We start from the raw sequence: 12,563 nt of genomic DNA, 5'->3' as shown, positions 1-12,563 counted from the left end.
TAAAAAGAACAAGTGGATCAGGAATTAAATTTTAATATATGAGACAAGAATCAAAATCAAAAGTTGAAAGATGTAGGTGGTGTTTCCAGCCACAGGACAATATGACATATTTTTAAGAAAAATCTAATCAGCAATAAAGTTAAATCTTCACATTAAATATCCCAACGTGGGAAGTTATATAACCCCAGATTAGTTTTGAAGATTTCCTACTTCCAGTCACCCACAAACTTATGTTTCCAATGTTCCCATTTATTAAAGTACTCAGCATCACTAATAGACCACATAAAACACAGTATTAATTCATGAACACAAAGCCTTAGAATGAAAAACCATTTTTCACATAAGTCTAAATTGCCATTCTGAAGTAATTTGAGTTCAGTACCATAGTTTCTAAGTTTGGCAGGAAAATAAGCATATCGCAAGAAAAAGGCAATAGATTTAACCTTGAAACAAGGTGACTGCCATATACTTGTTGAAAGAATTTACTTATTATCAGATAAGGAGTTTATAGTATTTATTCCCTCAAGAGATATAAAATGGTGATCAATCAGCAGTTCAAGGTATTTATTTAAACCTAGAGGAGGAGGATATGGCTTTAACTTTTGAAAACCAAAATTGAAAACAAACAAACAAACAAACCCAGGTGTAATGTAGTTTATCTTTAGATGCCAGATTTAACATTAAATAATTCAAGCTAAATGCTATTTCTCAAGTTCTTCTTTCATATATTTCTATACTTTATACAAATATACTGTACATAAAATAGGGGTTTAAAAACAGTTATTTAGAAGGAAATGCTTAATGGTATATAGATAACTACTACAATTTATTTAAATACATAATCTACTGATCAATTCATCTATCCACCCATCTAGGCATTCATTTTACCTATCCTTTGCAATCCGTATAGTCTACTCATTATTGGTCATCCTCTGATTGTTCTTGAATATGCAAGTCTGCCCTCAGGAAGTACCTGCATACATGCAAAGGGAAAAGAATCTGACCAAAAAAAAATCTTATGCTGATCATTTCCTTTAAGTAACTGGTTACATAAGGAAATTTTTTGTTTTGTTTTCAGTCTAATCAAGCCTCATAAGACTTACCTTGCATATCTAGTGGGCCTTCAAATGAAATTCTTGAGAAATGACATTTTTTTCTCATATAATTGTTTCCTAGCCTACTCTACCTGGTTCCAAACACTGTGAACTGAAATTTTTGCTACTAATAAAAGAACAGCCTATATGCAAATTCACCCAGAGAGTCTGAATAGATAGACTGGTAAGTTTAGAACTAACCACACAGTAAATACACTCACCCATATACACACAGGCAGAGAGGGAGGGAGGGAGGGAGAGAGGGCAGGGGAGAGGGAGAGGAGGAGGAGGAGGAGGAGGAGAGAGAGAGAGAGAGAGACTAATAAACAAAATGCTTAAATAAATAAAGGATATTGTCATTTTCTCCACAAACTTATCATGTTGATTTTCTGTTTGGGGGAATTTCTTGATGTCACGTTCCAGATGAACAATTTGTTGTTCCATTGCTGTAAGGTTGCTCTTGAGAATTTGAGCTGAAACTAAAGAACAATGAGAAGTGTTTAGAATATTTAATCAAATATTCCATAAAACAACTAAAAGAAAACAGTATCAGTTAAAGAATTTTCTAATGTGCAGAAGAGTTCCATGATGCCAACTCACATTTTTCTGAATTACTGCACATAAAAATTCTACTCTTCATGAAATAAGTGAAAATGTGTAATATAATATACCAAAACATCATGTTTAATATGTGAATGTCACTATTTTATTCAGCCATTAGTTCAAATGAAGCCATTTCTACTTAAATTTATTGATGGAATTCCTAATATTTCATTCTTTAAAATCTAACTTGAAGATGAAAGAGAAACTAAAGTTCAAAGAAATCTTACTTTATTGATGTATGTTCTTGGCAATATAAGTGATATAAAGTTAAATTATATAAAAGGATAAAATATTTTTCTTCTGTTGAAATATCCTGATTTTTATAAACCAATGATAGAAGTTCCTGTCTTTAGTACTTTTCATATGCACAGAGATGTGAAAAATTACTGCTGATTCATAAAGAAAATTTAGAGCAAACCCCAGAGAATACATATGCACATATATATGCACAAAGCTTCAGTGTCCCCTCAAACACTATAGTTAATTGCTTTAATTTCCCCAACATTATCTGTACTTTTCTTTTTCTCTCCTCATTGACAACTAATAATTTTAAGTATTGTATTCAAACAGCTTCTAAATACATGCACATTTTCCACATCTCTTACAATGCCCTCTTCACAGAGATATTTTTTAACTTACACCATTTTATATATACTCTATTATTGAACAATTATATATATATAAAGACACTTATTAATATCAATACAATTGGCAGGATTCTACTTGAAAAGACAAAGTTAGATATTAGAATTTAATAGGGTTAGACTGTGACATTGGTTTTTAAATTCAGGCCTCTGAAACACTATTCATTAAAGGACTGTGAAAAAGAAATAGGGTAATATTACATTTTTTAAAGTAAATTTTGGTTTCATTCAGAGGCATATCAGAATTGCAATGAAAAATTCAAGAGACTGACAAAATGAACCTCCTGAAAAATTTCAGCCAAACTTTTCTGACACAAATTCACACTGACACCCACATCTTTATAACTCAACAAAGAAAAATTGCTTTAAAAGTACATGGAAGTTCAAGAGACTGAAAATGAAACAACACTAAAGACATTTTTTTTTCCATCAATCTGTCAATTCAACAAACTCTTTCCAATTAAGTCCCACTTGTTTAGCTCTGATAAGCTTAGAAATTGTTCTTTATCAGAGAAATCTGAGTTTGCCAAAATTTACTAATGGCTCAACAATCATTGCTTGCTTTACTTAACAGATAAGTTTGCTGTGGAGGAAGTTATTTTTGCTTACTTTAAAATTGAATTTTTTCAGTTGCATTTTTCTACTAGAGTCTTGATAATTATTCAATAGGTTTGTTTTTCCTGATGTTCTTGATTGAAAAATTGAAGGTATGAAATTCACAAGTTATTGTGCCATTTAGGTTACATAAAAGAAATAAACAAAGGATAACATTCTGTAATAAAAAAATGTGACCAAAGGCCAGGTTTAGGTCACAATAGTAACCCTCCTACTAGAAGCAATAGTAATTCTAGTAGTAAAAATGGGATGGTGACTAGGATACATCTTCTGATTGATCTTTTTTTTTCTAAGGATTTTATTTATTCATTCACAAGAGACACAGAAATAGAGGCACAAACCTAGGAAGAGGGAGGAGCAGGATCCCAGCAGGTAGATGTGGGACATGATCCCAGGACCCCAAGATACAACCTGAGCCAAAGGCAGACACTCTCCCACTCAGCCACCAAGGGAGCTACCTTCCAATTACTCAACACAGAAAGAGCATAATCAAGTGCTATGTACACAAATGTCTAGATATCTCTAATAACAAGAAACAATATTTTTAATCAAGTTGGATTCTGAATAAAGTAATAATTGCCAGACATCTGTCCTCAATTTCATATGTCAAATACTAAATCCTCTATAAATCCTTCCAGAATTCTAGTCCAAATACTCTACCATTTATAGTCATTTTTGTTTGTTCAAGAGATCTTCCACATATCATTTTCCATTTTATTTATATATTTTTTAAAGATTTTTATTTTATTTATTTATTCATGAAAGACAGAGAGAGAGAGAGAGAGAGAGAGAGAGAGAGAGAGAGAAAGAGAGAGAGGCAGAGACACAGGCAAAGGGAGAAGCAGCCTCCAAGCAGGGAGCCTGGGACTCCAGGATCAGGCACTGGGCTGAAGGCAAGGGCTAAACTACTGAGCCACCCAGGGATCCCCTACTTCCACTTTAATAATAACTTTTGTTTTGTGTACCTAAACACAAAGCCTCCATTATAAAATCTCAAGCTACATAATGATAAGATCTCTTTCTAGAAAAATCTTTTTTTTTGAAAAATCTTTTTTTTAATTGGATTTCAATTTGCCAACATTTAGCATAACACCCAGTGCTCATCCCACCAAGTGCCCCCCTCAGTGCCCATCACCCTGTCACCCCAACCCTCTGCCTACCTGCCATTCCACCACTACTTGTTCGTTTCTCAGATTTAGGTGTCTCTCATGTTTTGTCACCCTCACTGATATTTTCACTCATTTTCCCTCCTTTCACTTTATTACATTTCATTAATCTTCATATTCCCCAAATGAATGAGACCATATAATTTTTGTCTTTTTCCGATTGACTTATTTCACTCAGCATAATACCCTCCAGTTCCATCCACGTCGAAGAAAATGGTGGGTGGGTATTTGTCGTTTCTAATGGCAGACTAATATTACATTGTATACATAGACCACATCTTCTTTATCCATTCGTCTTTCGATGGACACCGAGGCTCCTTCCACAGTTTGGCTATTGTGCACAGTGCTGCTATAAACATTGGGGTGTAGGTGTTCCGGCATTTTACTGAATCTGTATATTTGGGGTAAATCCCCAGCAGTGCAATTGCTGGGTCGGAGGGCAGATCTATTTTTAACTCGTGGAGGAACCTCCACAGTTCTCCAGGTGGCTGCACCAGTTCACATTCCTACCAACAGTGCAAGAGGGTTCCCCTTTCTCCACATCCTCTCCAACATTTGTGGTTTCCTGTCTTGTTAATTTTCCCCATTCTCACTGGTGTGAGGTGGTCTCTCATTGTGGTTTTGATTTGTATTTCCCTGATGGCCAGTGATGCGGAGCATTTTCTCATGTGCTTGCTGGCCATGTCTATGTACTCCTCTGTGAAATTTCTGTTCATGTCTTTTGCCCATTTCATGATTGGATTGTTTGTTTCTTTGCTATTGAGTTTAATAAGTTCTTTATAGATCTTGGATACTAGCCCTTTATCTGATAGGTCATTTGCAAAAATCTTCTCCCATTCTGTAGGTTGTCTTTGAGTTTTGTTGACTGTTTCTTTGGTTGTGCAGAAGCATATTATCTTGATTAAGGCCCAATAGTTCATTTTTGCTTTTATTTCTGTTGCCTTCATGGATGTATCTTGCAAGAAGTTGCTGTGGCAAAGTTCAAAAGGGTATTGCCTGTGTTCTCCTCTAGGATTTTGATGGAATCTTGTCACACATTGAGATCTTTCATCCATTTTGAGTTTATCTTTGTGTATGCTGTAAGAGAATGGCCGAGTTTCATTCTTCTGGACGTGGCCATTCAATTTTCCCAGCACCATTTATTGAAGAGACTTTTTTCCAGTGGATTGTCTTTCCTGCTTTGTCAAAAACTAGTTGACCATAAAGTTGAGGGTCCACTTCTGGATTCTCTATTCTGTTCCCTTGATCTATGTGTCTGTTTTTGTGCCAGTACCACACTGTCTTGATGACCACAGCTTTGTAGTATAACCTGAAATCTGGCATTCTGATGCCCCCAGCTCTGGTTTTCTTTTACAATATTCCCCTGGCTATTTAGGATCTTTTCTGATAATACACAAATCTTAAGATAATTTGTTCCAACTCTGTGAAGAAAGTCCCTGGTATTTTGAAAGGGATTGCACTGAACATGTAAATTGCTCTGGGTAGCATAGATAATAATTTGACAATGTTAATTCCTCCAATCCATGAGCATGTAATATTTTTCCATCTCTTTTTGTCTTCCTCCATTTCTTTCAGAAGTGTTCTGTAGTTCTTAGGGTATAGGTCCTTTACCTCTTTGGTTAGGTTATTCCTAGGTATCTTCTGCTTTTGGGTGCAATTGTAAATGGGATTGACTCCTTAATTTCTCTTTCTTCTGTCTCATTGTTAGTGAATAGAAATACCACTGATTTCTGGGCATTGGTTTTGTATCCTGCCACACGGACAAATTGCTATATTGAGTTCTAACAATCTTGGGGTGGAGTCTTTTGGGTTTTCTACGAACAGTATCATGTCATGTGCGAAGAGGGAGAGTTTGACTTCTTTGGCAATTTGAATGCCTTTATTTCTTTTTGTTTTGCTGAGGCTAGGACTTCTAGTACTATGTTGAATAGCAGTGGTGAGAATGGATATCCCTGTCGTGTTTCTGATCTAAGGGAAAGGCTCCCAGTGTTTCCACCTTGAGAATGATACTAGCTGTGGGCTTTCCGTAGATGGCTTTTAAGAGGCTGAGGAATCTTCTCTCTATCCCTACACTCTGAAGTATAGTGATTTGATCAGGATTGGATGCAGTATTTGATCAGGAATGGATGTATCTATTGAGAATATCATATGGTTCTTGTTTTTTCTCTTGTTGATATGATCAATCACATTGATTGCTTTACCAGGGTTGAACCAGCCTTGCATCCCGGGGATAGATCCCACTTGGTCATGGTGAATCATCTTCTTAATATAATATTGGATCCTATTGGCTAGTATCTTGTTGAGAAATTTTGCATCTATGTTCATCAGGGATATTGGACTATAATTCTCCTATTTGGTGGGGTCTTTGGTTTTGGAATTCAGGTGATGCTGGCCTCATAGAACAAGTTTGGAAGTATTCCATCCCTTTCTGTCTTTCGGGAACAGCTTTAGAATAGGTATTTTTTTTTAAAACATTTGATAGAATTCCCCTGGGAAGCCATCTGGCCCTGGACTTTTGTGTCTTTGGAGGTTTTTGTTGACTGCTTCAATTTCCTCCCTGGTTATTGGACTGTTCTGGTTTTCTATTTCTTCCTGTTCCAATTTTGGGAGTTTGTGGTTTTCCAGAAATGCATCCATTTCTTCTAGATTGCCTACTTTATTGGCATAATGCTGCCCATAAAATGTTTTAACATCATTTGTATTTCCTTGCTATTGGTTGTGATCTCTCCTTTTTTACTTGTGATTTTATTAATCTGAGTCTTTTTTGTTTCTAATAAGGCTGGGTAATGGTTTATCTATCTTACTAATTTTCTCAAAGTGCCAACTCCTAGTTTTTTGGATCTGTGCCACAGTTCTTCTGGTCTCTATTTCATTGAGTTCTGCTCGAATCGTTATTACCTCTCTTCTTCTGCTTGGTAAGGTTTCATTTGTTGTTCATTCTCCAGCTCCTTTAGGTTCAAGGTTAGCTTTTGTATTTGAGTTCTTTCCATTTTTTGGATGGATGCTTGTATTGCGATGTATTTCCCCCTTTGGACTGCTTTTGCTGTATCCCAAAGATTTTGAACAGTTGTATCTTCATTCTCATTAGTTTCCATGAATCTTTTTAATTCTTCTCTAATTTCCTGGTTGGCCCTTTCATCTTTTAACAGGATGGTCTTTAACCTCTATGTGTTTGAAATCCTTCCAAACTTCTTGTGGTTTAGTTCTAGTTTCAAAGCATTATGGTTTGAAAATAAACAGGGGACAATCCCAGTCCTTTGCTATCGGTTAAGACCTGATTTGTGACCCAGTATATGGTCTATCATGGAGAGAATTCCATGTGCACTTGATAATAATGTGTATTCAGTTGCATTTGGATGTAAATTTCTGTAAATATCTTTGAAATCCATCTGGCCCAGTGTATCTTTTAATGCTCTTGTTTCCCTGGAGATGCTGTGCTTAGAAGATCTATCAATTGTAGAAAACGCCATGTTCAACTCCCCTAGTATAAATTTATGATTATCTAAGTATGTTATTAATTGAATGATATAATTGGCAGCCTAATTAATAATTAGGGGCCTAAATATTCACGATTTTAGGCCCTCTTGTTGGATAGATCCTTTAAGTATGATATAGTGTACCTCTTCATCTCTTACTAAAGTCTTTGGGATAAACTTTAATTTATCTAATATGAGGATGGCTAACCTGATTTTTTTTTTTTTTGAGGACCATTTAAATGATAAATTGTTTTACAACCATTTATCTTCAGGCTGTAGGTGTCCTTATGTCTAAAATGAGTCTCTTGTAGACCCCAAATAAATGGGTCTTGCTTTTTTATCCAGTCTGAAACCCTGCACCTTTTAATGGGATCATTAACTCATTCACGTTCAGAGTTAGTATTGAAAGATATGAATTTAGTGTCAACATAATACCTATTCAGTTCCTGTTTTTGCGGATTGTTTCCTTGGACTTCCTCGTTTTTTACTGAGTCCCCCTTAATATTACTTGCAGAGCTGGCTTGGTGGTCACATATTCTTTCAGTTTCTGCCTATTTTGGAAGACCTTTATCTCTCCTTCTATTCTGAATAAGAGCCTTGCTGGATAGAGTATTCTTGGCTGCAGGTGCTTCTCATTTAGGGCCCTGAATATATCCTGCCTTTCTGGCCTGCCAGGTCTCTGTGGAAAGGTCTGCTCTTAACCTAATACTTCTCCCCATAAAGTTTAGGGATCTCTTGTCTCTTGCAGCTTTAAGGATGTTTTCTTTATCTTTGGAATTTGCAAGTTTCACTATTAAATGTGGAGGTGTTTAGCAATTTTTATTGATTTTATGGGGGGATCTCTCTATATCCTGGATCTGAATGCCTGCTTCCCTTCCCAAGTTAGGGAAGTTCTCAGGTATGATTTGTTCTAATACACTTTCTGGTCCTCTGTCTCTTTCGGGCCCTCGGGAACCCCAATTAAACGTAGATTTTTCCTTCTGAGGCTGTCATTTATTTCCCTTAACCTATCCTCAGGATCTTTTAATTGTTTTTCTCTTTTTTTTCGGATCCCTTCCTTGCCATCAACTTGTCTTCTATGTCACTTACTCTTTCTTGTACCTCATTAACTGTCATCATTAGGACCTCCAGTTTGGAGTGCATCTCATTTTTAATTGATGTTTAATATCAGCCTGATTAGATCTAAATTCTGCAGTCATGAAGTATCTTGAGTCCTTTATGCTTTTTTCTAGAGCCACCAGTAGCTGTATAGTAGTGCTTCTGAATTGGCTTTCTGACATTGAATTGTAATCCAAATTCTGTAACTCTGTGGAAAAGAGTTCTGTTTCTGATACTTTTTTTTGTGGTGAGTTTTTCCTTCTAGTCATTTTGCTAAGTGCAGACTGGCTAAAAACAAGTTGTACTGGAAAAAGGAGAAAAAGAGAAAAAAAGGGGGGGTGGAGACAAACAAAAAACAAAAAACAAGGAGGGGTATCCTCTGATTCTATATACTGTAAGTCTCTAGACTTCCCCTGGAACTTTCCAGCCGTGCTTGGTCAAGAACTTGCTCTTCCCCTGTCCTTCTAGCTGGTCTTCTGGGGAAGGGGGCTTGCTGTGCTGGTTCTCAGGTGTGTGCACCTGCGCGTGCTGCCCCACCCCTGCCAGGTGCATGGTTCTGTGGGATCCATTTATCCTGTGAGTTCCCTGCTCCCTGGCAGCCCTGCTCAGTCCCAGGTACAAGGTGACACCCGGAGGAACAACAGCAGTGGCGGCAGCCAGTTCTCCAGACCTAGAGTCATTTCCAGCAGTAACTACCATAGTCTCCCAGTCTGCAGGGGCCTGGATGCTCTGGGGGCTGCGGGCGCTGATCTGCACAGCTCAGGGCCGCCTGGGAGCAGGAGCATCCTCGCTGTCCCATGTCCTCCCAGCCTCTGGCGGTCCCAGGGGGAGCACCAGATCCTGGGCTGTGTTCCCTGGTGCCTTGGGTTCCAGGGCCTGCCCCGCTGGGATCATGCTCCTGGGGCTGCACAGCCCCCTCCGGCGGAGCTGCTGCCTTGAGCTGCCACCTGAGCTGCCCCTGATGCTCCGCTTGGGGCAAGCTCCAGCCCTTTATGGAGCTTGGTCGTGATGTGTGGTGCGCTCTCCCCTGGGGTGCAGTTCCTCTGTATTGTCCCTGGGAGCCCGAGGGCATTCCTGCCCCTCCTTGGATCCTGCTGGAGCTCCCTGCGAGCGCCTTTCTGTCCGGGAAGATTGTTAAAGTTCCTGCTTCTGCCGGATTAGGCTTTCCTCTCCTGGAGTCTTTGGCTGCGGCCTTAGCCTGGCTCCTCGTGGGGGCCCATCTCCCACTGGATGCTTTTTTTATATTTTTTTCCATCTTCCTACCTTGATAGAAGCGGGAACTCTTCTCACTGTAGCATTCCAGCTGTTCTCTTTAAATCCCAGGCCAAATTTGTAGGTTTTCAGGATGATTTGAAAGTTATCTAGGTAAGTTGGTGGGGACAGGTGACTTGGTGACCCTACTCTTCCACCATCTTGCCCTGCCTCTCCCTAGAAAAATCTTTAGAGGAGAGGGGAAAGATGGCAGAAGGGTAGGGGTCTTCAAGTCATCTGACCCCACAATCTTACCTTGATAACTTTCAAAACATCCTGAACACCTACGAATTCGACCTGAGATTTTAAAAAAAGAACAACTAGAAAGCTACAGAGAAAAGTTTTTGCTTTTAACAAGGTAGGAAGGTGGGGAATAAAAAAAAAAGTTAAAAAAAAGAATACAGTAGGGGGAGGAGAACTGTGACTAGCAGGGCTAAAGTGGAGTTGTGAAAGCCTCCAGGGCAGGAAAGCCCAGCTGTGGAGAAACAGGGACTTTAAAAATTTGTGATGCAGTTTCCCTGATGGAAAAGTGCTTAGAAGGGAAATCAGGCAAAATCCCATGAGGGTCAGTGAAGCCTCAAGATTCCTGGAATCACTTGAAGAAGAGGGGTGCCAGGGGTAAAGCTCACTACAAACCAGCTTCTGATATTGGTAAAGAGGTGAAGCAACACAACCCTCAGGGGCATTTGGGAGAAGGCAGTTGGTTAGGCCAGCTGGCTCTGGAGCTGCCTTTACCCTAGAAGGTGGCAATGGACAGAGGTGGCTGTACTCCTTTCCCATTGGGAAAGGTGGATCCCCGGTAGTGCAGGTCAAGTGGCACAGGGCCCCGGATACCAGGGCGACCAAGCGGACAAAGTTGGGGATCCTGCCCTTCCGCTGGGACAGGCAGAAGTGGAGAGGGCAGAGGAAGCAAGAACTATCCTGCCCCTGGGTGCCCCACAAGCTGTGCAGATCAGTGCACCGTGTCTGTACCCAGGAGCATCTAGGCCAGTGCAGACTGGGAGATTGTGTTAATTACTTGAGGATAGCATGACTCCAGAGCTAGAAATCTAGCTGCCACCATTTTTTTCCCTCTTTGTTTCACCTTATGCCAGGGAGAAGTGGAGCCTCTAGGGAAGAAAGGCCTCACAGGATAAACAGTTCATTCTGAGCTCAGCACATGGTAGGGGGCGGGGCATCTCCACCCTGGCACAGATACCTAGGAATCAGTGCAGTAGACCCCTCACCCAGAAGATCAGCTACAAGAACAAGGGAAATCAATGTTTATTGAATTAGCAGCACTGGAAATCTCCATGACTGAGGGAAAATAGTATATAGAACTGTAAGGTCGTTTTCTTTTTTTCTTTAACCATTATGACTAGTTTTTATTTCAGACTAAAAATTTCCAATATTTTTCTCTTTTCCCATCTTAACTAAAATATTTTACCAACTCTTCATTTTTAAGTTTTTTTCCCTTTTTTGACTTTCATATTTCAACAATCACACGTCTTACATATATTTTTCACTTCTGGATTCCATTCAACGTATTCAATTTAATTTTGGTAGATATATGAGATATGGGTATTTGTTTCTTTTTTTTTTTCTGCCTCATTTTATTTTGCAATGGTGGAAGTTAGCACCTTCTAACATATGACCAAAATACACCCAGAAACAAGCGGGTGTATACAACCAACACCATGTTGGTTCATTTTATGAGATTATATACTCTCTCCCTTCCCATGCTACCCCCTCTTTTATCTTGTTTGTTTTTGTGGTAAATGTTGGGCCTTTATATAACTATTGCTAGTTTATATTAATTTGGGATTGAGCATCTTCTACCATACAGAACATAATACAATCAGAAGTAAGAGGACCACCCTCTAGGACCCCTCCGGTAGACTACATTCTCTCTTCACTACCACTTCCTCACCACCACTATCCCTCCCTTTTTCTCTCCCCCCCCCTTTACTTTACTATTTTTTCCTGTCCTTTTTTCTTCTTCATTCTTTTTGGGCTTTGGGTTTTTAGTTTTACTACTTTATTTTAAAATTTATTTTTCACTTTAGTGGTTCTATTGCTTTATTTTGTTCTGTTCTTGTTTTTCTTTTATTTTCTGGTCTCTGACCTCTTTGGAATCATCTAGGGTGTATTTTAATTAGGTTGTGGTTGATATTTTTGGCTCAGCCCACTCAAACAGCCACTCTCCACTGGACAAAATGACTAGAGGGAAGAATTCACCACAAAAGAACCAGAAACAAACTCTCTGCCACAGAGTTACAGAATTTGGATTTAAATATGATCACAGAAATTCAATTGAGAAGTACAATTATAAATTTACTAGTGGCTCTTGAAAAAAGGGTGAAGGATTCTAGAGACTTCATTACTGCAGAATTGAGATCTAATTAGGCTGAATTAAGAAACAGATTAAATGAGATGGAATAAAAACTGGATGCTCTACCTACTAGGGTTAATGAGGTGGGAGAGAGAGAATGACATAGAAAACAATTTGAGGGTAAGAAAGGAAGCTGAGGAAAAAAATAGAAAAAAATAAGAGACCACAAGAAAAGGCTTAGTGAAATAAATGATAGCTTGAGAAGAAAGAATATACATCTAATTGGGATTCCAGAAGAGTCTGAG

General features: G+C 38.6%; 1 protein-coding gene across 5 annotated transcripts in view; it reads right to left on the bottom strand.

The window, feature by feature from the left end:
- Positions 1–12,563, bottom strand: part of DIAPH2 (diaphanous related formin 2) — a 1,156,455-nt gene that overhangs the window by 373,880 nt on the left and 770,012 nt on the right. For all 5 annotated transcript variants that reach the window (XM_041741554.1, XM_041741555.1, XM_041741551.1 and 2 more), the window contains one exon: positions 1,449–1,573. In XM_041741554.1, the coding sequence (XP_041597488.1) occupies positions 1,449–1,573 (125 nt within the window). The remainder of the gene's footprint in view (positions 1–1,448; positions 1,574–12,563) is intronic.

The sequence above is a fragment of the Vulpes lagopus genome, chromosome X (assembly GCF_018345385.1).
Source record: "Vulpes lagopus strain Blue_001 chromosome X, ASM1834538v1, whole genome shotgun sequence".
NCBI lineage: Eukaryota > Metazoa > Chordata > Mammalia > Carnivora > Canidae > Vulpes > Vulpes lagopus.
The sequence above is the reverse complement of the archived record's forward strand: the minus strand, read 5'-3'. Positions and strand labels throughout refer to the sequence as shown.